The sequence below is a fragment of the Patagioenas fasciata genome, chromosome 2, assembly GCF_037038585.1.
Source record: "Patagioenas fasciata isolate bPatFas1 chromosome 2, bPatFas1.hap1, whole genome shotgun sequence".
NCBI classification, from domain to species: domain Eukaryota; kingdom Metazoa; phylum Chordata; class Aves; order Columbiformes; family Columbidae; genus Patagioenas; species Patagioenas fasciata.
Genome location: NC_092521.1, coordinates 22,641,095 through 22,666,927, shown reverse-complemented (window position 1 = coordinate 22,666,927; position 25,833 = coordinate 22,641,095). Strand labels below are relative to the sequence as shown.

Sequence of the window (25,833 nt, the reverse complement as noted above, 5' to 3'; positions counted from 1 at the left end):
AAATCATATGAAGCCTTATTAACACCATCTGCTTCCTTGAGGCGGACAAAGCCGCGATGCCCCACGTGTGGGTTTCCCACAGAGCCCCTGGCCAAGCCCAGGTTTATCAGCAGGGGCTGCCGCTGACCAGGCCCTCTGCAGGCCGGTGCCCTCAGGTGCCCGCGGAGGCCGGGGGGGCTCGGCTCCGTGGCCCGAGGAGGCTGCTAGTGTCCGTGACGGCGGCGATACCCTGGGCGAGCCCCGGCCATGGGGGTGAGGACGAGCGAAGGGACACGCGCGCCAGGCCCACTGCAGCCCGGTCTCGAACTTGCGGTCCCGCCCCGGGCGGACCTGTCAGTCACCGCGCCTCTGCGTCACACCTCCTCTTGCCCCGCCCCTCCCCTGTCTCGTGACCAGCGCTGCGGCGGAGTCAGCTGACACGGCGTCTCACGTGACCCGCTGGCGGGTGTGCGGGCGGCGCGCGGCTGCTGGCGGGGGATGGAGCAGTGACGGTGAGCGCGGGGCAGCCGCCGGGCCGGGCCGCGGAAAGGGGGGAGGAAGAGGAGAAGAAGCGGGAGGCGGCCTGCACTGGGGCGCGACGTTTCCCGAGCGCCTAGCGCAGCGCTCCGGCCTTCCTCGGCGGCCGGCCGCGCTGGGCCTGGCGTGAAGGGCAGCGCAGGTCGGGCTCTCTCGCCGCCGCGTCTCCTCGGAGCTTTGACAGGGCTCGGCGCCGCTCCGGGGCTGCCGGGCGTCGGGGCTGCCCTGCCGCCGCTCCGCCCGGCCCCCGCGCCGGGGTTTGGTTATGCGGAGGCCGAAGAGAAAGCGCCGCCAGGGGAAGCTCCGGTGGCTGCCGGGGCAGGTGCTGCCTGCCCGGGCGGTGGGAACTGTCTTCTAATCCCTGTGATCCTGATGAGCGGCTCGCGGAGGGTGAAGGCAGCTCCCCCGCCCCGTGCACCTTCCGCGGATTGCGTCTGCACCGGCTTGGGAGTTCTGCATTGTGAAATCGCCCCGGGCGCAGCTCCGGCTTCCTCTGTGCGGCTGCTGCTGTTTATGAAACGTGGAGGCAGCGAAGGCCGAGCTCCGAGCACCAGAAGTGGCTTCTGAGAGCAAGCTTGAAGGAGTAACTCTCGGGGACTTAGTGCTGGATATTGGGAGACTTCAGAATCACATTAGTAGATTGAGATTTCGTGTTGAGCTAAATAGGAAAGAAGAAACAATTGTCGCCTTCCCTTAGCCCAGTTGTTTTTGAGAAATGCAATGCAAAGTGTCTTAGCTGAGGTTCTGTTTTGACGTCATTATATGTGTTTCCAGGTACAGCTTTGAAACAGCTGTTTGGCAGTGGTGGTGGTTAGATTATAGTATGCTACATGGAAGAGTTTTCTTTGGAAATTGATTTGTCCTAGTAGCATAGCAATTACTCAGTATAAATTAGTAGTAGCAACGCAGAATACATTTTGAATAATAAATGAAACTTACTTTGGGCATTAGAGCAGTTAGGGATCAAAAAGAGGTATTCCAGAGTAAAGCTTCAAGAGATGGAATGTTTCAAGCATTTTATAGATGAGTTGTGCTTGTGTGACTAGCAGAACACCTCAGCAATTTATGTTACTTAAATCTCTTCGTAACAGCACATGGAAGACTGTTACACCTCAAAGTTATGTTGTGGTTTTGCTTATGAGAAAACGCCAAGGGAAACTCAGTGGGATGCTGCCCAGTTGTAGAATCTAAAATGAGAAAAGTGTGTTCTAATGAATTTCCAGTATTAAGCCTTTATAAATGGGAACTTCTGTTCTTCGTGGGTACTGAGCAAGGTAAAGATGGGTCTTGCACTGCTGGTCTTGCAAGGTTAGATGTGTTTTTTTTTGAGATACGGATGTTTTGGTTGATCAGTATTAAACAGTAATTTTGTGAGCTGTGGAATCATAAGCATCAAGGTAGCTAGCTCAGTGACGTATACAAAGCTGGAATTCTAGAACCTGTTCCTGAAAGCCCTGAACTTTGTGTTAGCGTGGTCTATAGAGAGATTCTCATATAAACATAGTGTCTCATTTTCCTGACTTTTTTTTTTCAGTTGTATAGCAAACACCTGATGCTGAAGTTGGCCAGAAAATGCTTACAGTGACATCTCAGAAGCAGTTTCACTCCGTAACAGGTGGCTTTACCCATACTCAACAGAACTAGGACCATAATTTCTACTCAGTATCATGGTGTGATAGGGTTTTGCTTGGGCGATGTTTAGGAAAAAAAAAAACCACAAACACCACCTTGAAAGCACTAGCTTGATTAACTAGTGCTGTAGTACTGAATGTTTTTTAAATTGATAAATTTATGTGTTACAGACAATTACCGTTATGTATGCAGGTATCCATTTATGAATATGTATTTTAATAAATATATGTCAGAAACAATTGCAATACCAGAAATCTCTAACAATGCTTAGGTGAAACTGTACTAGGACAAATTCTACTCAATAGTGCATTACAGAAACAAGCTGGTCATAAAGGTACGTGGTGTAAACAAGAGTTCACTTGTCTGTTCTTATTGCATATTCTAGGTTTTATACTGTCTGCATTTTTTGGTTATTTCCTTGGTTTGTTGTCCAAAAACCTAAGAGCAGGAAAGTGTGAGAAAATTTGACTGGAATAATGCAGCTAATGGTCTTTGGGAGTGAGGAAGGTGAGATGGAAGCTGGTAGGCAGCTTCTTGGGTTATCCTCCCTGCTTCTGCTTTAGATTCTTAGCTTTAATTAACGTTTTCAGTTGCAGTCATAAGTGAAGTAGAGAAAGGAAAGAAGTTTAATTATTGGGTTGTTAGCGAAGTACTTAAAAACTTGAACTCTGCCTTTGGCAATTTCTTGGGATATGAGAAGACTAAAGCTCAACAAGGCTTGATTCTGCCGGCACACTTGTTGTAACTTTGTTTTTCCCTCTGTAACTTAAGTTTCAACATACAATGCTTCTGACTGCAGGTGTTTAAGTTAGGGCTGTATCCATATACAGGCAGTGCTTAGTATAATGAGATCCCAGTCTGCATTTGATTAGAATTTTTGGCTGATCACATAATTGCCATAGTGTAGTTTTAAAATACTGTCAAAAGTGCAGATAAGTCTTTCCAAGGCAAGCTGCAGCTTATAAATTATAGTATCCATGAAACTGATGTTCTAATATTAAGGCTGAAGAGAGACTGGTGGTGAGTGTTGTGCAGGCTGCTGAAGTGCAAAAGCTGGCCGATTTAAAAATACCTGTTGGCCTAAAAATAGAAAAAAAATCACCACAGTGGTGAATCTAAAGGCAGACTATATACCATTATTTGCAGATCAAAGGAATAAAATAATAGTTTGCTAAAAAATACCTGTCAGTGTACTTAGGAGATCTGAACACTTGATGTTTCCTGCTTTATTCTGTGGTCCTCTTTAAATTTAATGGTTGTCATTTTACAGTGGGTCAGTACATATTTTTTGACTGACGAGCATCTATTTCTGTTTTTCTTACTATTCTGTAGCACTTCTCCTTTTCCACTTCTTGTTCATTGTTATGTGCAGTTCCGATTCAGTATTCATTACCCCCCTTACATAAAAAAATCCATAGAAACAAACATCTAAAATTCTTCTACCAAGCCTTTTTTCCTTGTATATATTTGAAAATACCTCCATTGAGTAGGCAGCTAAAACGGGTAATTGTCTTAAGTCCCATGGCTATTGGAAATGGAATGGAGGCTCAGGAAAAGCAACCACACAGACAAAAGAGGGAAGAAGAGAAGTCTACAAGTTTAATGATTCCTGGGAGCTACAGCTATTCCACCTTTACATCTTTGCTTTGAACAGTAGAAAAAGGTCTTGGTTATTCAGTTGGACAATCCACTTTTGTCTCTGATATTAAGGAATTGTGAAGTGTTCTAGTACATTGTTTTTTAAGCATGAAAAAGGTTTGCTGTAAGTCTGTCAGGTGTTTGTTACTTCAGTTTTCTTTGCGGTAGGCTTGCAGTTGTTGTATGAGGACTGAACAGTTAGTCCTTGAAAACTAACTTTCAAAGATTAAAAAAACTTATTGGAAGCAGTTATTCTTCTCAAAGAGTCTATTAAAGTGTTGTGTTTTTGTTTACCTTTTTTTTTCCACAGGAAAAGATGTTCAGATTTTTAATGGTGAGCCTAAATTTCCTATCTGTAATGCAGGGAATGAAACTCTTGTCATTGTAAACATGAAACTGTTTCCTTAGATGGTATGATCTCTGGAAACCTTATAATTATTCTTTAAGGGTTATATACGTTTTAGTGAAAAGTTTGAGAATACAATGTTCCATCTGTCTTACTGAATAGGAGTATAAAAAGGATATAAAGCTACTGGAGAGTGTCCAGAAGAGAGCCATGAAGTTGGTGAAGGGTTTGGAGGGGAAGCCGTATGAGGAGCAGGTGAAGTCATGTGGTTCGTTCAGCTTGGAGAAGCTTCCTCACAAGGGGAGGAGGAGGGGCAGGTGCTGATCTCTTCTCTGTGGTGACCAATGAGAAGACCCAAGGGAATGGCAGGAAGATGTGGCAGGGGAGGTTTAGGTTGAACATTATGAAAAGGTCCTTCTCCCAGAGGGTGGTGGAGCACTGGAACAGGTTCCCCACGGAGGTGTCTCAGCCCCAAGCGTGACAGTATTAAAGAAACAATTGGAAAACACCCTCAGACACGTGAATTTTGGGGTTGTCCTATGCAGGGACAGAAATTGGACTCAATGATCCTTATGGGCCCCTTCCCACTAAGGACATTCTGTGATTCTGTGAGTCTCGATTTCTACCTTATGGCTCTTCTTTTAGATATTTGCACACTGCTGCTGCCACCACCTAAACTGTTTTATTTGTTTGTTCCAAAGACTCTTCTAGTCTGGTTTACTCAAATCCAAACAAAAAACAATTTAAAGCTTAGAGACTTTGTGTGTGCGTGTGTCAGCTGTAGTGGTGTCACCCTGTGTGGGTGAAGTTTACTGTAAACTTGGCCATGTCGTTTATAGGGCCAGAGTTCAGTGAAGTGTAGGGAAACATCACGTACAATGGATTTGCCCAGTTTGACATGTGTTAAGGAAGATAATGCATTAGACTAATCTGAATAAAAGGAAATTTTGTCTCGTTCCGAATTGTTGATAATTAGTAGACCTCCTGTGGAGACCTGTTGTCTGAGATAATCCAGCTAGTGCTTCCATAAGCGAAGAGGCCCCATATCATGCTATGTTATATTGGTGATGACTAATGTTGCTTTAATTTTTCATGATACCCCCCATACCAAAATCATCAGTATGATATGAACAAGTATTGTTACAGTACATGTGTTTGAGCGCCAGGGCCAGTGATGCCAGAGGGGTTGTTGGGTGGGTTTCACCCCCTCTCTGGTTCTGCTTCCCCCAGCAGCCTGGGCCACAGCATGGTGGGGGAAGCAGACACAGTCTTTTCACCCATCCTGCTCAGAGGTAGGACCCCTTTTCTCACCCATACTTTCAGGAAAAAATAACTCCTTATCACATCTCCTTCCAACCTGCTTTGGCAATGTTTTAGGGGAGAAGAGAGAATAGTGCCAGTGAGGAGAGCACAGATAACTTCCAAGTCTCTGGCCACCTGCTGTTGAATAGAACCAGATGTGCAGGTGTGTGGCCCCAGCTCTGGAAAGTGTCCAGAACTGGGCTGGGTCAGGCTGGATAAGCTTTTGTGGAGTGGGACATGTCTGGTCTTGTAAATACTCTGACTTCTCTAATATCTGTACCTGCCTTGACATTGTCTGTATTGAGGGTTATAGCACTGCTGTGCACTACCCGGTAACGCAGTGTCAGCCATCCTGGAGTGTGCAGCATCAAGAGCCTCAATAACTGGGTGTCATCGTCTCTTGTTATAAACAAGGCCCCTTAATTGAAGGAGAATGACTGTTATGCCAATGACAAGATGTGCTTCATTATATTAGTTTAATGGTTGGTAAACTTCAACTTTAGGCTTCCTGAGTAGCTGAACAAATGAATCAGCTATCAGGCTTTTCATTAGCTCTTCTCTAGCTTAAACACCCTTTAACTTTTTGAGCCTAGAATGATTACACAGGTGAAGGACCTATTATGTATTGTTTTGGCTAAAGTTTGCTGCTCTGTATTCATTCTTACAATATTTGATTCTCTCTCTCAAAAAAAGGAGTTTTAGAAGTGCTGTAGTCTGTGCTTGTTATGAAATGTAGGTCAGTCTCTACTCTTTCCAAGCTGCTACAAAAGACATTGCAAATATCAAAATTTGACATTTAGATTCTGTCAAGGTATGCTTTGATTTTGTTCTTCCTTATTTTAAAAAAAAGCCAGTAACTCTCAACCAGCTTGTTCTGTTTCTTAGTGACAGAAGAATGTATATACTATTAACTTCTAGAGCTCATTTGCACAGTACTGAGACTCTCTTGACTAAGGCCAGTATGTATAACATTATTGAAGGTCTGCAATGACAGCAAAGATACCAAGACTAGAAAATGTCATTTTTCTTGAAATTTTTAGCTGCCAGGAGAATCTTCTTTGCTTGAAAGAGTAAACAAAACCTTATCAGATTTAAACACTTTTTTAGGCATTTACTCACTTAAAAACACTGTCTTAATCTGAAAAGTGACTGGAAAAGCTATATGTGGTCAGAAAATGTTGTCTGTTGTACAGATGCTGGAAGATATAAACAGCTGTGAAAATAAGATTTACATCTGATTTTATTTGATTTATTTTCAGTTAGATTGCTTAAAATTTTTTGTGGAATTTCGCTTCAGAGATGCTAATTTTGCGAACTCGGCCCATTTTAACTTGCAGGGTGGACAGTTTAAAAGGGCTTTCCAACTCTGCGAATGTGATTTGGAATATAGGAAAAAATTTAATTTTGAATCATGTGATACTCTTAAGTAAAATCTCTTACAGTGGCTGAAACTGTACTTTAGTAACATGAAATTAGATGTTTTTCTTCAGGCAAAGCTTTGGATTCTGAATTAATGGCAGATATTCTTTCTCCCCACCCCCCCGCTTTGCTTCTACCTAGCGTCTTGCGTCCATCTTCAGAAGCAGAAAGCATCAATATAAAAACACAAAAATGACCGAGTTTTGGCTGATTTCTGCTCCTGGGGAAAAAACCTGCCAACAGACATGGGAGAAACTACACGCAGCAACTACAAAAAATAACAATCTTTCTACTAATTCGAAGTTCAATATTCCGGACTTGAAGGTATGTAAGTCCCATTTCATGTCTGAAGAAGTATGTTCGTCTTGCATCATCTTTGTTTCTCTAGACTGTAACTGTAGATGGGGAGCACTCACAGACTCTTTAGAGGGAACAGCTGACTTCTTTCAGTGACTATGTGTAGATCTAAAAAGTAATTTGGACAACAATTATGTTTTTCTGAAATTATAAGTTAAAAATTCTTCGCTCCAAGTTTTAAAGGTTCAGCAAGCTGTGTTCTTTCAGCCAATACAGCAGTTTTTGCAGGGACGGTAGTCTTGACCTCATACTGACAGCAGTTGGCTGGAGAAGAAAATTAGAAGAAAAATGGAAGCTTGTTATCTGAGTATTCATATGATACCGTTTCCTTTGTGGTTTTTTTTTGTTTGTTTGTTTTTTTTGTTTGGGTTTTTTTTTTAATTTTGTTTGTTTATTTTTCACTTCTGAATTGTCCGCTGCCCCTTTTCTGGATAAGAAGCAGTGAAAAGGCTTGATTTAAAATACAGGGGTTGCTCAAACAACTGCTGGCTTTTCTCCATCCAAAAGTACCATTCCTCTGTTAGAGCACTGATTGTCTCCCACTGAGCTTTCAGTGTGACCTGATGATATGTGTTATAAAAAAAATGGAAAGAAAACTTTGAACTATTACTGTGAAAGGAGAAACCAAATCTGAAAGCAGTTTCTCGTGGTTAAACATAATTATCAGGATATGGAAAAGCTATGAGCCAGTGTATTTATTAAGAAAATGTCTATCTTGACCCCTGAATGTTTCTTGAAAAAAAAGAATTGTGAGCTCAGTTTAGCTGAGTGAAAGCTCATCAAAGCTTATCAAAATGAAAAGGAAAGAATGCCATCAGTCCCTGTCTGCAGCATGAATCAGATTCAGCATGAATCAGATTCAGGTGGTGTGATGCCTTGTTCCTGTCCCTGCTGAGGAACCAGCCCAGGGCATGAAGTGCTTCAGTGTGTCTTTTAAGAGGATCTTCCAACTGCCATAACTTACATTTACATTTAGACTGTCCTGAGTTATTTCAAAATATATACTGGTAGAGGTAGGAAGAAGGACTACAGCAAATGTCCATCTTCTTCCAGGAGATCCTTGGACATCAGTCAGCATGGCTTTCAAACTGTAGGGTGCCTACAGCAGTTAGAAAAGTGGAAACTGATGTGGCCCATTAGGGTTAAAAATGATTGGTATTTGTTTCTACTCCCTGAAAAGGGCAGAAGCTGAGTTTACTTTATATACAATGGGAAATCCTCTGGCGTCTGTGGACCAGGTAAAACTGGTTAAGGAGTGAGATTATTTAGCTAGAACTCATTGAAACCGTCTTTTATTCTCCACTGAACAGCAGCCTGACAAAGACTGACTTGCCCTGTGGCTTGTGACTGGTCAAAACATTCACTTCTGTATTCTGTGTGTAGCTCAGAAGAAGGTGGAGACGGAAAGCGATTTGTTTGTAATTGTGCTCCTTTTTGTTTCAAGGCTAAAGAGGGCAGGAATCATGCGAAGTCGAGTGGTCAAATATATAGAACAAAGACGCTGGACTAAAAAATAATGTTAATAGCGTCTTGACAGAAGTTTCACTTACGCCGAAGAATACTTCAGCAAGAAATATAAAGTAGTAGCTAAAATATTAGAGATAAGAAGAGTCATATTTTTGGAGCTATCTCCTGCTTTCATTGAACAGAATGAACAAATGTGTAAATACTTGGAGAACCGAAGAAAACTGATATTATATGACCTATTTAAAAATAATCACCCTTTGGCTTTTTAACTTGAGCATAGCTATACTGGTTTTCTATCTTTTGATGTCTTAGACCCATTTGAGACTCATGTATGAAAGAGCTAAATACGAAAATTAGAACACAGTAAAATATTCCTAATGTTTGAGTTATACAGGGTTAAAATTTTTGTCGTCCTTGGCCCCAGAAATATTTACATACTGTTCTAGATTATCACATGAAATTAGTGAAGAAAGTGTTTTTGGGAGGAGGGGGAAGAAAGAGTTAGGTCTGATAGAGTGGTACTTTAGAGGTATCTTGAGCAAATTAAACACGTTGTGACTTTGTTAAAGCAACAAGTCAGAAATCTTAGAGTACGGTATTTTATGTAGTTCTGAAAAACGATCTGTTCAGGAGATGTAGTGGTTTTTTTAATTTGGTTTTATCTTTCTATGTTTATACAAAATTGCTAATGCATGTTGATGTTTCCTTCTAGGTTGGCACACTGGATGTTTTGGTTGGTCTGTCAGATGAGCTGGCTAAACTGGATGCGTTTGTGGAGGGGTAACAGTTTATTTTTACTAGAATGCAAAATATTAGAATAATGATGTGATGGTTTGCTGAGTCCTAGCAATACATGGATTATTTTCATCTTTTATTTGTTTTCGTAGTGATCCCCTGTAGACAGTCAACAAGCTAGGATTTCAATAAGCTAAGCTGTTGTTTTTCCTAGTATCTTTACTTGGCGAGAGGGGGGGTGGTGGAAATCTGAACTTCTTGTGGACTAGTGGGACGTTATGTATTGGTGAAAGGTGCTTCTCCCTATAGTAGTGGTGTGTGCTGCTGGGTCCTGGACAACTGTGAAGAACTGAGCCTGACAGCTGCAGGAAGTGCTAATGAAATGGAGTATAAACTGTTCTTTTAGCAAGTTAGAGCACTGTTTACAGACTTTGAGAAAGTAACCATGTTGTTTCCTAATCCACAGAGGGATTAAACAGCATTAATATTAAAATGCAAAACCTATTCATTTTGAATAAACTAATGATCCCTTGAAAGTGTTTTTGAGCAAATATAACAAAATTTCATGTAGCCGGAACCTGTGGAGCCATCGTCTGTTTCAAAGAGAGAAGTATTAAGTAGTTGTTTTTAAATAGCGAAGGAAACTATTGGGCATGGCACATGTGAGCCATATTAAACATAGCTTTTGTAGTGAGGAAGACAGGTCTTATGAGTCACATCTCATGAGACTTTAGGGCTGGAATTTCTCCATGGCTCTTCAGTTACCTTTGGTATTTCATTGTCACGGTTGCCTTGTGTTTAGTTTGGATTATTGTTGATTTCTACTTCACTGTCTATTTTAAAAAAGGGTTTAGTATCTTGAAATTGCCACAGGCTTCAAAGAAAGACTGGAGTATATTGAGATTACACTTGAAGTCAGCCCTTATTACTTGGAGGCTGGGAAAGTAGCCTCACCTTGTTGCGAACTGTTAGAGAAGAATTAGGTTCTGGCATGTTTTGAGAAGTTGGTCTCCTTCACATACTGATCCCAGTTTGTGCTCTTGGAAAGCTTGTATGTAGAGCAACTCTTCCTTTTTGATCCAATCCAAAATTTTTTTCCCAGACAATTTCAGATCATTTTCATGAATGGTATTCTCAAAATGACAGATTTTTTCATTCCTTTTTTAATATCTTTATCTTTTGTTTTTCAGTGTTGTAAAGAAAGTGGCCCAGTATATGGCTGATGTTCTAGAAGACAGTAAAGATAAAGTTCAGGAGAATCTTCTGGCTAATGGAGGTAAAATTTTAACCATAATATGTGCATCCTAAAAGTAACAGGAGGGAAGGCAATGATCCTGAAACATACTGAATGCTGCTTTACTGTATGACACTCTGAGAACCTAGTTTAGATATGGAAGTACTTTTTTTTCCGTGAGTCACTTGCCCTGAAACAAATTATAGGATCCAGAATGACAAGAAATTAGATCTACAGGTTAAATACTCACAGAAGCCTCTGATCCTTTAGGGCTGTATTTTGTCATCACTGGCCTCTGGTGGAACATGAAAATTAATGATCACTGTAAACATCCTTCATTTTAGTCTTTATGGTTTTATATAAGTTGTGCTGCAATACCCAGTTGCTCCCAAATTGTGATAAAATATCTTTGTAAAACTATTGTTTCATGAAAACATTGGTCTATTTTATCACAGTAAAGAGTTGTACTGGTCTCTAAATGAATATTTTGTTTTCAATAGCCATTTCATAATAATTAACACAACTTGTATTGATGTAAGAGAGGCCAATATGAGTGGGTTAATGTGAAGACAAGTGCAGTGGTCCTAATTAACACAATTATTTTTAGATAAAGGCTTGGAGTAGTCTCTCTCATAGACAACTCTACAAAACTGTTGCTTCAGTTGAACCACATAATATTTGCTTTCTTTTTCCATTGTAACACTCCTTTCTCCCACCCTTTTTTCACACAAAATGAAAAATAGTTGGTCTTGTCTGTACTTCTCCAGCCATCATTGACCTTGACCCTAAATGATATTTACTACTACGGAGGTGAAGAAACCAATATCTGGAGGCAGAGGTCACAGATAAATACACAATCAAGTTGTAAGTTTCGAATTTCTTAAGCAACAGGGTCCACACATGCGAAGGTCCACAGGCTCTTATAGTACTCTTCTGTTATAGCAATCCTGCACGGAATATATATATCAGTCTTTTTGTTGTCTGTCTTTAAAAAGTTGTTCTTTAAAATTTTAGTTGACTTGGTCACCTATATAACAAGGTTCCAGTGGGATATGGCCAAATACCCAATCAAGCAATCTTTGAAGAATATTTCAGAAATTATTGCAAAGGTAAGGTAGCCTGTTTTATAAAACTTTCCTACTTGAACTTAAGGTATTTATGTACAAAACTTGGTACTCAAAGCTATTTGTCTCTTTTTGTTAGCTTTATGTAACTTTGATAACAATAGCAGTAGTAGCAGTGTCTGTGTTTTAGCAACTGAAGAAGTGTATTAGAATTGGGAAAGGATTTGGAGAGTGCTCTGTGAAACCCATCATGCTGTCTTTGCTGATTTTTGTTTTCTAAGATCACTGAATTAACCAAGAAATAGCTAGCAAATTGTGTCACATTTAAATTTCGCTGTGTGCGTGCCATTTGTCTGATGTTCTTAAACTCTGTGGGCTATTAGCAGTAAACAAAGGAATTTGTTTACCTTCTGAAAGCTATGGCGCTCAGTTGTGAGGGGAAAAATAAACCTTCAGTGTCAGGTATAAGGAAAGCTCATTTCAGTGTTGTCATGGGTTTTCCCTCTGTCTTTACCTTGGTAAAGTATTTCACACTTTGGGGACTTTGTTTGGTTTGTACTTGCTGTGAGCTTAGGTGGGGTCCTCAGCAGTGACTTCCTGCATTCAAACAGCAAAAGAGTTCTCTGTGAGCTGCCCTTGCTTAAGTATCTTCCCAGCTTTTTCAGTTTTGTTTGTTTGTTTTCTGTAGTCCGCAAACTGACTCTTGGAATTTTCTATGTCAATAAAATACATAACCTGGAAAAAAACAACAGCTGCTCTGAGTACCTGTAGAGGTAGCCCTTCGTGGCAGATTTGTGTAAACTATAATTGGGGTGGGGATGGGAGTTACTGCTGGCAGCTCATGCTTTGCTATAACTGGAGATTGTCTAGTTGTTTGTTTCTTCCTGAAACTATTTAAAATTTTTGCAGAAATTGCAAAATCTGAATAGGTGGTACATAGCTCACTGAGAAAGTAACAAACACTTATCATTTTGATGTTTTCTTTGGGGCTATCACTTCATCTCGAATTTACTCCACAAATTATATTCAGTAACTACTGGAAAACATCTGCAGTGTGGACTTCTGTTGGAGAAAGACTGACTGGCTTAGAACTCTGAAGATTTGCACATTAAAAACATCCCACAGACATAAAATGATAATCTTAATATCTGACACTCCTTAAGTACATAAGCTTTGCTTCATTAGAAGAAGGTATCAAAATGAAGTGTTCAGCTCTTCACAGCAGGTATAAGCACAAAGTATGAGTTGGGAGAAGATGAAGTTGTTGGGGAAAGAGGGATAGAACACAAGAAGATAGGGTGAAGTGGTTTGTGCAAGTCTTATTAAGGAAGTGGCTCTTGGAAAAGTTTGGTTTGGCTTTAGAATAGGAGTGAGAGTTACTGAAAAAAGTTGTCAGCTGTGTTTTGTCATATTTTTGGAAGTTAACTGTTGCCATAGTATAAAACTTGGTTTTGTAGCAATTAAGTTTGTTGGAAAAAGTATCAAAGAGCATGAAGGGATATGCCTTTTACTGAAATATTGTCAAGGATTCACTGCATGTTCTCCTGTGTCCAGGAGTTTGCTAGATAAATCATCTGCTTGCAGCAAAGTTGTATTTCACAGCCTGAACCTTAAGTTACATAACTGGCTTACTACATCTAATTTAGGGGCCTCATTGAGTTATTAGGCTGAATAATAAATGCAGAGAAACAGGGCTACTGGAGTTGAGCCTGAATCATTCCGTTCAGGGTTTCCATTTCTCTGTATGTGTAGCTGTACCCATTTCTATAAGGAGAGCTTCAAGGACACCTATGTATTAAATCTAATATCAAATAGTTTAACAACTGTTTTCAGTTGTGAGCCACGGTGTGTGTCCATAAAGTGGAAAACGGGAGGAAGATGACTGAAATTGCCTTACATTCTTGTGGAAGTGGCACCTAAGAGACAACGTCACAGGACTTGAAGCAGTTTTGTCCCTAACATAATTAAAATCTTCACTTTGGTATCTGGTTAACATGAAGATACAGGAAGATTGATAGATGTTAAAATAACTTGTAAAGCTTGTCAAATCATGAGATGCTACTTTTCCTGTATGGCTTTATATCCCCCTCACTCACTATAGCAGCAGTTTCTGATATCTGTCCAAATGAGAGTAATGGCAAATGCAGTGGGGAGTTTGTCAGTTGAGAAAAAGTTATAGCAGTGTTGAAAACCTTTAAAATAAAAGGAAATCTACTGAAACTGTTGATCAAGTTTTTTCAGCCTTTAACTTTAGAAGTATTGCGAATGCCAATCTCAGTACTGAAGACTTTGAAGATGGTATCTGTGCCATGTGAGAGCTGTCACTTAATCTAGTCATTCTTTGTGTTTGAAATTATGGTTATAAGACTGCTGTGCAGGGAGGCAGCTTCAATATCCTCAGTGCTCTAGTGCTTTAGCAACCCAGGTATCTACTGACGTACAACTCACTTGTACAGTTACAAGATGACACTTGTATATTGCCAGTGACTATATGAGTGGTTTAAACATCTGGGTTTTGCTATGGGTAGAAACAGGCCAACTGTGTTAGACTCATACTTTCTTTAGCAATATCATGAGTCTGCCTCATTTTGTAATAGCGTTTATGAGTTATCCATCAATTCTACTACTAAAAGAACGGCTGTATTGTCATTTCATTTCTCATTTTTACACAAATATATTTTCAAGAGCTCTGCTGTGATGTTGAGATTTGCGGTTCTGCATTCTCTTAACATTTTAACAGGAAACAAAGTTGATTCTTGTTTACAGTAAACTGCAGTTGGTGCAGCAGTAACAGGCTTTTGTCTAAGCAGTCGTCTTTTTTAAAAGACTTTATTGACAATTGGGAACTCATGAATGGAACTGGTTTGTAACGGCAGCATTTGGTATCTATGTGTTTTGCTTTTTGACATTAAGCAATGTATAGTTAGACATTTGATGCTTGGAAAAGGCAAAAGGGAAGTTTGTTGGTCTGGGAAAAAGTCCAGAAGCACAAAGGTACTAGTTTAATAGCTTCTAATTAATTTTTCCCTTAATGCTGTCTTCTAGCTGTGAGAAGGAAAAAAAAAAGATGAAATTAGTGCATTAAAAGTTTTCTCGATAAATGCGTGCTTTGTGACACCTACTGAAATGTTCTACCTGCTTTGCTAAAAGTTCCATTAGCCAAAGAACTTCAATAATCTTAAATACTCATCCGTTTAAAAAATAGATTGTCTTATTTTCAGACTATTTTGTATAAAGCATTGCTGTATCTGTAAAGATGCAAGCTGGTAACACATTGCTGAATGAAATGGCCAGAATGTTCAGGCTTTTAGTGACTCTTTCCTGCTACAGACAGGGGAACTTAGGTGTTACCGTAAACAAGAGCACTATATAACTAAGTGACATAGAGATTTATTTTGTGGAAATAAAACCATATCTGGTTCCCCAAGCTGAAGTGCTGTACACAAACAAAGTATTATGTCAGTGGCCTAAGTCCAGGGAGGGTCCCTTGACTGTGTTTAGTTGCTTGTCCCTGGAAATTTTTATGTGCTTGTACCTACAAAGGACAGTGAGGAGCAGTGAGTAGGCAGTGTTATGGTGCCAGACCAACACTGCTCCACATTCTTTCGGTTATCCAACTGTTACTAAGTATATTGACTTTAAAATACTTCCTTGTATAGGGTATATGCTGATAAGAACATAATGGGCTGCTTAGGACCTACTAATTGCTTTATTTGTTTTGTGTTCTTCCACTTGCTGCCCAGTTACCTAGCTGGGAATGAATCATTTTTGGTAATAATTCTAATTATTGCTGGAGGATGGATTTGAGAAAGATGGCTTGCCTGAGCAGCAATGGCCAGCCAAATGGGAGAGTCTGAGTCAGAACAGTAAAATAGTTGGAACTTTCATATGAAAGTTTGAAAGATGATTGAAGGTTGCCAGTGACATTAAATGTAGAATGCTGCCTCTACTTTGATTGGACATATGTATCTATTGTCTGAAATAAACGGTATTTCAGACTTGAATCCAATTTATCTCTCTAACCCGGAACTGACCCTGTGCAACTTCAGATATTCCAAAATATCTAAGTTCTTACTAAATGAAGAAAGTCTCTGTAAAAGAGATTTCTCTTTGTAGTTGTAAACCACTGCCAATGTAAAACAGCACAAAAGATGATTTTCTTAAGGGAGATGGTGGTATAATAATTTGTGTTTTCCTTTGCACGCATACAGAATAGGAAATAGCTCTGGAGGGGAAAAAGGACATAAGATTATTGTGATGATATTTAGAACCGTAAATGGTAACATTTGGAATTGGGCAGATGATGCAGTTAGTTGATATTCTGTCTTGGAGTGACCAAGGCTGTTCATCTCAAGGAAAGGTGAAAATTGCAGTAGGTAAATACAGTGCAACAGTGTCTTCTCTTAAGTTGCAGATGATGCAAAATGATAAGGCTTTGGGGTTACTTAATTCTTGATTTGCACCTCATAAAACTGTACATATTTTTTGTCACTGGAACTTCAATGAGGAAAAAGTATAATGAGAAGTGAGGTAACATGTGGATGTGGTACCCAGTATTCACAGGTGTATTTATATCATGGTAGAAAGGCAAACATCAAATGATCTCTCTTGTCAGCTGAGATGGGGGGTGGTAGCCTCAGGGTGATGGAGTAATGATCAGCTGCGTGCAGCAGAATGTCCAGATGATTCCAGAAGAGCATGTGTAACTTCTATTATTGACTGATTTAGAGTTTTCTGAGTTTTGAGTGAAGTTTGTCAGGCACTAGAGAAATAATCATTTAAATTTGTATATTTTTTGCTAAGTTTTTGTTGGCAGATCTAAGCTTTGTAATTAGGAAATAATTTTAAAACTATTACAGTTCTTTAGACACTGTTCCTTTTCTTTTTATATTTAAGGGCGTAAACCAGATTGACAATGATCTAAAAGCAAGAGCTTCAGCCTACAATAATCTGAAAGGGAACCTTCAGAATTTGGAAAGAAAGAATGCGTAAGTCACATTGTTTTTTGCTAATGTAGCACAGAAAAGTTATCTAACTAGGAAAGCTTAGTAACATGTGAAAAGGTATGGGCTCTAAGCTTAATGTGTTTTTGAGGTGTTTATCAATCTTGAATAGCAGCTGTCATGAAAGAACACTTATTAACAACTGACTTGCTGCTAATAGCTCACTTGTGATTGATAAGCAATTATGAGATACACAGAAGCATGTGCAAATAGTATAAATTGCTGGAACTTTTGAGAGAAGCTTGTTATTAAAGCGATGTGTAACACTGCTACTTATGTGTTTGTCTAAACAAGGAAATCTTTCCCTTCACACCCATTTATGCATATCACTATTACTGGGTTTCTTCCCTCAAAATTAACTGTCAAAGAGACAGCTGTTGTATATCACAGTATCACAGTATGTTTGGGATTGGAAGGGACCTCAAAAGATCATCTAGTCCAATCCCCCTGCTGGAGCAGGAACACCTAGGAGAGGTCGCACAGGAATGTGTCCAGGCGGGCTTTGAATGTCTCCAGGGAAGGAGACTCCACAGCCTCCCTGGGCAGCCTGTTCCAGTGCTCTGTCACCCTCACTGAGAAGAAGTTCTTTCTCAAATTTAAGTGGAACCTCTTGTGTTCCAACTTGATCCCATTACCCCTTGTCCTATCGTTGTTTGCCACTGAGAAGAGCCTGGCTCCATCCTTGTGGCACTCACCCTTTATATATTTATAAACATGAATAAGGTCACCCCTCAGTCTCCTCTTCTCCAAACTAAAGAGCCCCAGCTCCCTCAGCCTTTCTTCATAAGGGAGATGCTCCACTCCCTTAATCATCTTTATTGCCCTACGCTGGACCCTCTCCAGCAGTTCCCTGTCCTTCTTGAACTGAGAGGCCCAGAACTGGGCACAATATTCCAGATGGGGTCTCACCAGGGCGGAGTAGAGGGGAAGGAGAACCTCTCTCGATCTACTGACCACCCCCTTGTAGTACACTTGAGGATGCCATTGGCCTTCCTGGCCACAAGGGCACACTGCTGGCTCATGGTCATCCTGTTGTCCACCAGGACCCCCAGGTCCCTTTCCCCTACACTGCTCTCTAATATGTAATTTCGCAACCTATACTGGAACCTGGGGTTGTTCCTGCCCAGATGCAGGACTCTACACTTTCCCTTGTTAAATTTCATCAGGTTATCCCCCGCCCAACTCTCCAGCCTGTCCAGGTCCTGCTGGATGGCAGGGACTGCATGCTGTCTTGTCATATGTGTGATGATTATCTGAAGTACAGTTGAGGTACAGTAGTTCTTCTGTGCAAAATACGGTTGATTAATTTGACCCAGCCCTACCATTACAGTAATGGTACAAGCCTACTGGCTGATTCAGAACCATGGGCCATTTTATGAGCAAGCCTTAAGTCCTGTCTTAAACCATCATAGTTTGTCAGCTAAGGCCCGTAAAATCTGTGTGTGTTCTTAGTCTTTTGTGAATATGAGGCACTATACTGCTTTAAACTTTTAATGAAGTTCTGTATGTAGATCTGTACAAGGTTAGTTGTAACTCTGAGGCTCTGTATCCTAGACTTCACGGTTAATAGTTTTAATGGTTCTTGTGTTTCTAAACTGCTTTTACAAAGATAACGTGGCTTCTTAAGTGTGTGAGGTATTTGGCATATGGAAATAACACACAGCAGTGGAGCTACTTAAGTGACTTTAGACAGTAAGGTATACAATACGTATAAGGACATTTTATTTGCTCTGCTAATAGTGGATGCTCAAGTAAAATATATTTTTGAAAATGTTATACTGTCAAGCACTGGAAACTGTTGTCCAGATTAATCCAATTGTTAAACATGTATTTACTCTGGCTGTCTCTGTTTCTCTGCAGGGGAAGCTTGCTAACCAGAAGTCTTGCTGATGTTGTAAAGAAAGAGGACTTTGTACTCGATTCAGAATATTTGGTCACGTTATTAGTGATTGTACCGAAGTAAGTTTATTATTTGTCCTAAGAACAGAATAAAATTAGAATTTAAATCAAATAATAGATCTCACAACCCTATAATACTGTAAGAAAGGACATTTAAATTTGTCCAGGGTTTTCCTGGATGAACTAACTGCCAGTGGAACACTGCTTATGCCATGTCAAAGGTTTGCTGCAAACAGGTTGCTCCTGTCTGAAATGTTTAAACAACAAAAACCGCACCTTTTCCCCTGGCCAAAGAAAATGGTGATACGGATGTCCTTAAGACTCTTGAGAAAATGGCACTAGACTGTCTTTCTGGAGCTGGCAACAAAAAGAAATTCTAACTTGTAAAGACAACCAGCAGGCTGATATCACGTGAAGTAGTAGTCTCTGTCACATGTAAAACTCTGGTGAAGAGTTTTGCAGTGACTTTAGCAGAAAACAGGTGGATAGTATATCTTGACTGTTGTTTTTCTTTCACCTTTGACTTTTTTTTGGTGTTGAAAAGGTGGGACCTCTTCAGCACCAACTACTGAAAGGCAAGGCTTCCAAAATTCTCAGTGGTCCTTCAGGCAAGTGCAGGACTCTGGGGAACCCGTTCGTAATTGTGGAAAAAGTATTCTGATTAGTAAATCAGAAGAGCAGAGTTTCATAAGGAGTTTCTGATAAACCTTCACAGTTAAGTCCATGTGGTCCCCTGAGATCTGTACGTAATCATGACTAATTTAATTTCATAGTTCTTAGATTTCAGAAATTTTACACTTGTAAACTTGTATGAAGATTGAAGATAAAATATGTTACTTTTGCTATCATTATGGTTTATTTAGCAATAATCTTAAAAACATCATGAGGAGGACTGTCCCTTTTGTCTTACATGTTTCTGACAACCTGCACATAGATTGGAAGTTGTGATGGTTAAATGCTTTTAACATTTTTTTTGGAAAAACTTGATCCATTAATCTGAGATTTCTTATTGCAGTACTAGATGTCTAACCATAACCTGTGTATTCTCTAGGTTAAATTATAATGACTGGGTTAAGCAATATGAAACATTAGCAGAGATGGTTGTACCACGTTCCAGCAAGTAAGTTGTTAAATGCTAGATCTCATATTTGCATGTTCTATATTTTATAATTTTTCTTGATCTGTAGTGACTTTGAATTTTAAAGATTCATCAAAAGTTTTTAGAATGTCCAACTTTATAGCTTTATCTGACCAAGCTTGATTATGTTGTAGTTGAGAAAAAAATGCAAAGAATCTCTAACTGTAGGGTTAACGAAGTTCTCTAACTTATTTGGGAAGAGTAAAAGAATTGAAAATTTAATCTAGTTCAGGTCAGGCACATTTGGCTTCAAGGTAACACGTGGTGGGGTTTAGTAACAAGTTCTGCTGCTAGCCTGTAAACTTTATGCCTGCATTCACAGAACTTGTTTCAAGTTATGTGTACTCTGTGAAAGCTGCTAAGGAGTTTAGAACTGCAACTGTAGATGGTTTTCCTGTGTGCAAAGCAAAGTAACTTGTCTCTTTCGGGCAAACACAGATCCGCTGTACCCAGCTGGTGCTCGGTGCCTGTGATGGGCAGGACTGGGGCCAGGTTTTGATAATACTGTTAAGCCACCTTAGCAATCTTGTAACCACATTGACAGTAAAGTCACCATGTAGCACAAAGCATTGCTGCTTGTTAATTTTAACAGACAGAGTGAGGTTTTGCTCAGGCAGATCTGATATTACCAGCTCTGTGCCAGTTACAGAATCTGAACTTACTCTGGCTAACTTCACATTTGAGTTAGGTTGGCCTAAGCCTGCTGGGAGATCTGCTAATGATTCTTATTTAATTATTCTGAAACCATGGCCTAGGGATATCTTAGGAAGAGGTGACTTGTTAAACTGTTGGATAATGCTTGTGTTGAAAACACTATGACACTGAGGGACAGTCTAAATCTCTTCAAGTTTTTTTTCTAAGGTATAGTCTCAAATTAAGCAGTATTGTCTTGAACTATAAAATAATAAATCCGGGGGTCATCTTTACAGCCTTTGTCTTTTTAATTTTTGTCCTTTTCTATTTTAAATCCATTTCCCTTTTTCTTTAAAACAGGCATTTCTATGAATTCTGTAGTCCAAGCTTTGATATTAAACCAGCCTTAGTTCCTTTTTCTGTAAAATAATTTTAACTTGAACAAATATCCAGACATGTATGAAGTGTTTCTGGGTGGTGAAGTCTCCGAATGGGAAATAGAAACTGCCATCCTTTGTGAAGAGAGTAATAAGAGCACTTACTGAAGTCTCAGTTACTTTCTGTATAAGGCATTCAATCTGGGAACTAATCCAGTGTGATTATCTACATTTATATGCTTGCCTAGTAGTGATGAAGTACAATTGAAGCTACTCCATATCTGATCCGTGGTGACTTGAACCTTATCAATTCTGACACTTTTTTTTCTGTGTAGTGTACTCTTTGAGGATCAAGATAGTTACCTTTGTAACGTCACCTTGTTCAGGAAGGCAGTGGATGACTTCAAACATAAAGCCAGAGAATACAAGTAAGGCTTATTTTGTGTGTGTTTTGTCTCTCATGCTTTGAAGGGAGTCTAGGTAACCACTTCTGATTTTATTCACTTCCAAATGCAGGTTTATGGTCCGTGACTTCCAGTATAATGAAGAAGAGATGAAAGCCGATAAAGAGGAAATGAATAGACTGTCAACTGACAAGAAGAAACAGTTTGTAAGTCTGTATAAACTAGTAGTTATAGAAACATGAGACATCGAAGACTTCTTATTGCTACATAACAATTTAATGAACTCGTGATTCTGAGAAAGCATTGCAGTGATGATGTGACATAGTCAGCCTGCCACCCAGCTTATCTGCTCAGGGATAACTGAGTTTCGTGTAGCCCAAATGCTCCTCACTGCATTGAACCAAGTGCTGATAATATATCAAGTTTGAAAATGGACAAACATTTAAGTGAAATAATTAGATATTACTAAAATAGTTAGCCCATGGAAGCTGAGATGGTGCACTGAAGAGACAATGGAAGTCTCATTAAATTTCTCTTGACTTGGTGTTGAAACACCCTTGAGCCATTATGTCCATAGTGAACTCTGTCTTTTAAGGTGTCTTTATTATCATGGTACGGATATTGAGTATCTACTCAAACATTCTTGGTGGACTGAATCTTTTTCTGAAGTTCAAGTAACTTTTTTTTCCTCTTCCCTTTCACAGGGGCCTCTGGTTCGGTGGCTGAAAGTTAATTTCAGTGAAGCTTTCATTGCATGGATCCATGTGAAAGCACTGCGAGTTTTTGTTGAATCTGTTTTAAGGTAATGAGGCAGACCTGAATATGGGCTTTTCTTCCTAGACTTTGTAAGAATTTACATCTAGCTTGGGAGTTTACCAGGCTGAGATGTGTGAATGTTGCTTGTCCAGGCAGGAGGAAACAAGGAGTAGGGCAGTAGGAATAGCTGATGGCAATAGCTCTTGTTGCCAGTTGTGAATATTTGAGATAGGTAATTGTGTATCTTGCCCCTTGGATACTCTTGCTACCAGTGCTTTAGGAATTAAACGTACTCTATAAGTTGCAGCAAGGCATTTCTGCTGATTCTTAGCTTGCTTCATGAGCTGCTTGTAAAAGTACCTTACTGTATCTTCTGTTTAAGTCGGAAGTGGGAATAGTTCAGAATAAAGAAGTATCCAGGCCTTGAGTAATGTAGACTGACATCTTGAAATGTATGCTTTTTCTTTAAAACATGCCTTTCTAAGAATTTTCTACTCTAAACTTTTCAGTATTATACTGTTCAATACTCTTAACTATAAAATTACTATGCTTTTTTTCTTCACATCTATGCAGAGGTATAGTTAGTAAGTTGACTTAAGAACAGCTGTAGTTATCCTGCAGGAGGGACCTGGATTTTTTTTAGAGTTGAAAGGACTTCCGCATTAATCAGAAAATGGAAAGGGTTGGGGTTTTTTTTTAGCCTTTTTGGTAAGTTATCATAAAGAAGACAACCAGAGGAGGGAAAAAAAAGTATTAATTTGCATTCTAGGCTGTTCTATAGTTGTGATGGGTTCATTTTGAAGATAAACTTGAGTAAGGAAGCTGAACTTGATTTGGATATTGGCAAATGCTTCCACACTCCTAGGAAGGAGGATTGAGTGGATTCTCCACCAAGTGGCAAAAGTGAACTCTAGCAAGTAAACTAATTGGAATGTTCAAAACTTTGAGACTTCAGGTAACTTGGAGAATTGTGCTGAGTACTCAAGTGCTTAAAAAGATTTTAAAAGCGTTTAGACTTCTGTTTTGTTATTTTTAACTTGAAGGAAGAAGTTATACTTTATTGTGGAAACAGAATGATCTCACAAAAATGAAAATGACCAGAATTTAAAAAAGAAACATATTGTTGAAGAGCAAAATAAAATTCTGCTTTGAAAGATAAAAGAATGCTCATTTCAGTGTTTTCATAGTTTTCTGCTTTACTTGCTCAGGTATGGTTTGCCAGTGAACTTCCAGGCGATGCTGCTTCAGCCTAATAAGAAAACAATGAAGAAACTGAGGGAGGTTTTGTATGACTTATACAAACACCTTGACAGCAGTGCAGCAGCTATCATTGATGTAAGTATTTTTGTTACTGCTATTCCCCTTAAATATTAGGTTTAGTCTGTTTAAGCAGAAGTAGTTTATTAAAAAGCTACAAGTCTCCATATTCTCCATCATTTTCTCACAGTACGGAAAGTTGTCTCCTTGTGAAAATGACACTTTTATTTTACATTTTTGCAAAGCAGATGGTATTTAAGGTTGCAACTAACGCATTTGGCAAGCTGCCTGTTATAAAAGCCTAACTTCTTACTGCATTCTTTCGTACTGCTGATGGAAAGATATCTTATAGACTACATACATATTTGTATCCTCAAAGAATTCAAACAAAGTCAACTTTTATGTTAAACTAGCCTTAAGGAACTTGAACACGTTTCATATATTTTTTGAGCCCAGAAGGAATATGTGAATTTTCCGCAGTCTATGGTAGCAGTGGCCTTAATACTGAAGCAACTCTCCTCTTTTTTTCTTTTTTTTTTTGTCACATTGCTATCTTTAAGTTAACATAGTCATCCATCCCTGTTGAAGGAGGTTGAATTGATGTCAAGATGGAGTCATCCTTTCCATCTGTCGAGGTCTAATTTTCATGTTTAAAACCGGTTTGCTAGGAGGCTTATTCTACTAATTTGTTTCGTATTGAAAAGCAGTGCTCTCCGTAGTTAAAGATAGACCACACAATTAGATTAGCCAAATTTTAAAAGATTGAAAATAACCTACATTAAATACAAAGTATTTCCAGGCCTTTTTGGAGCAAGGGGATGTGAGACAATTCAGGCAAAAATTAAAGATGCTCAGCTTCTTGTAACTTCCTGGATCATTCAGCACCCTATAACATTATTTCATAAATTGTGTTCAGAAGTAGTAAAACATAATTGCAATACTTTTCCTTCCGTTTAGTGGTGATATGTTCACTATAGCAGCAGATGTGAATTATTGATACAAAGCTACTTAGATTTTTGGAAAAGCATTTGTATGTCACTTGTCAAAGTTCTAAATTTGTTGCTTAAACAGTCACTTGAACATGAAAAATTAAGCTTAAGTTTTGCCTGGCATATTTACTTCTAAAATATATGAATGTTTCATCTATTTCTGAATAGGAGTCTGAATTGTAAGAGTCTAACTGGTTTCAAAACTTTATTTGCAGGCAACTATGGATATTCCAGGCTTAAACCTCAGTCAGCAGGAGTACTACCCGTATGTGTACTACAAGATTGATTGTAACTTGCTGGAATTCAAGTGAAAGTTCCCTAACGTGACAATCTTCTCAGTGTTGATGTAAACAAACAGAAGTGAGGTTGAAGTAAAGTAAAACTTGCAATCATATGCTTGCTTCTTCTGTTAGTTGAATTTAACACACAGTGGTCCATCTCTAGGCGTTTTCTTTTTAACGAACAGTGTAGGTAATCTACTTTAACCAATTATGTCTGTAAATGTATATTGAGAGAACTGAAGTATTTATAAACAGAGTGATTTATTTAAGGAAAAGCTCATTCCTCTTTCATATGGTGGTCTATGTTAATTCCATGTACCATTGTTTATAAAAAAACTTGTTTACAGAATAGTGTAAATGTTCATGGCCATTTTGTTCATTTGATTTACTAGATACAATTGTGTTAATGTTGTTGAACTGTGATGTAAAGTATGTAAAATTGGTATGAAATTGTGCTTTCTGAATGGTTTAAAATTACAATTGAAGCACTGTAAACACAGGAAAAAAATAAACATACCTGTGCAAATGTGTCACTTCCTTGTGCCACATATAACTGTAGATACCTGTGCCTAAGCTGAAGCAATGTGCTAAATCTTAAAACCAGTGCTTCATCCTGCACGCAGTGGTACAGAAATGCAGCCAACATCAGCACAGGTGCTTTTAAGAGATGCAGGTATTTCTTTTGCTTTGTGCAGAAACACTCAAGTCTGTTCTTTGGTCACCAAACCTATGTATGAATGTTTTTCGTGTTTATATCTTTGTGACACTAAAGCAAAAATATGAAACAATTTTTGCGAAGAGGGGAGTAACCTCGAATGCTAACAGGCTATGCTGATCTGGGATTTTTCTGATAGTTCTTTGCTCTTTTCAATCAGCTGAAGTGTGGGACTACTTTACAGCTTTGAATACTGTACTGTTAGATGCTTTTTGTTTTTTGGCAGCATCTTTTCTGCTATACAGGTAATATAACAGCTTCCATTTAATGTTTGTGGAGAGGGGTTGTTGACTTCAGTAGCGGTTATCACAGCTATTACAAGCATTCTACGTATTCCAGTAGATAAATATGTGGTAAAAATTGCAGTACCTTTTAAAACTGACTTGAATTAAGACTGAGTGGCAGAGCACTGATTTGTTGAAGTTGGTATTTGAAGTACTGTAACCACGGGGTTTTTTTATAATTTGGTCTCTAACTCAAAGTAGCACTACTATGAATCGAAGCAGTATAGAGCTTTCAGCTATAGAATCCAATCCTGAACCAGAAGCACTTTTGAGGAATTTATCTTCAATAAGCCAACAGAGATCTCTAATTATTAAAAGAGAAGGCTAACTTTTGAGTACAAGAGTTACATCTAACTACTGATGAGAGAATAGGCTTTGAAGTCTATG

General features: G+C 39.1%; 1 protein-coding gene across 2 annotated transcripts; it reads left to right on the top strand.

Annotated features, from left to right (window-relative positions):
• The first annotated feature begins 364 nt into the window (after window positions 1-364).
• On the top strand, window positions 365-24,558 carry ATP6V1C1 (ATPase H+ transporting V1 subunit C1). 2 transcript variants are annotated; one of them, XM_065830997.2, is made up of 14 exons: window positions 423-491; window positions 2,051-2,131; window positions 6,995-7,177; window positions 9,390-9,457; window positions 10,603-10,688; window positions 11,661-11,755; window positions 16,607-16,698; window positions 18,574-18,672; window positions 19,664-19,732; window positions 21,096-21,188; window positions 21,277-21,370; window positions 21,869-21,966; window positions 23,129-23,255; window positions 24,382-24,558. In XM_065830997.2, the coding sequence occupies exons 3-14, from the start codon at window positions 7,046-7,048 to the stop codon at window positions 24,475-24,477; spliced, it is 1,149 nt and encodes a 382-aa protein (XP_065687069.1). In that variant the 5' UTR covers window positions 423-491; window positions 2,051-2,131; window positions 6,995-7,045; the 3' UTR covers window positions 24,478-24,558. The 2 variants fall into 2 exon arrangements, with proteins under 2 accessions (XP_065687068.1, XP_065687069.1); XM_065830996.2 differs by lacking the exon at window positions 2,051-2,131 and having other exon boundaries at window positions 365-491.
• The last annotated feature ends 1,275 nt before the right edge of the window (window positions 24,559-25,833 follow it).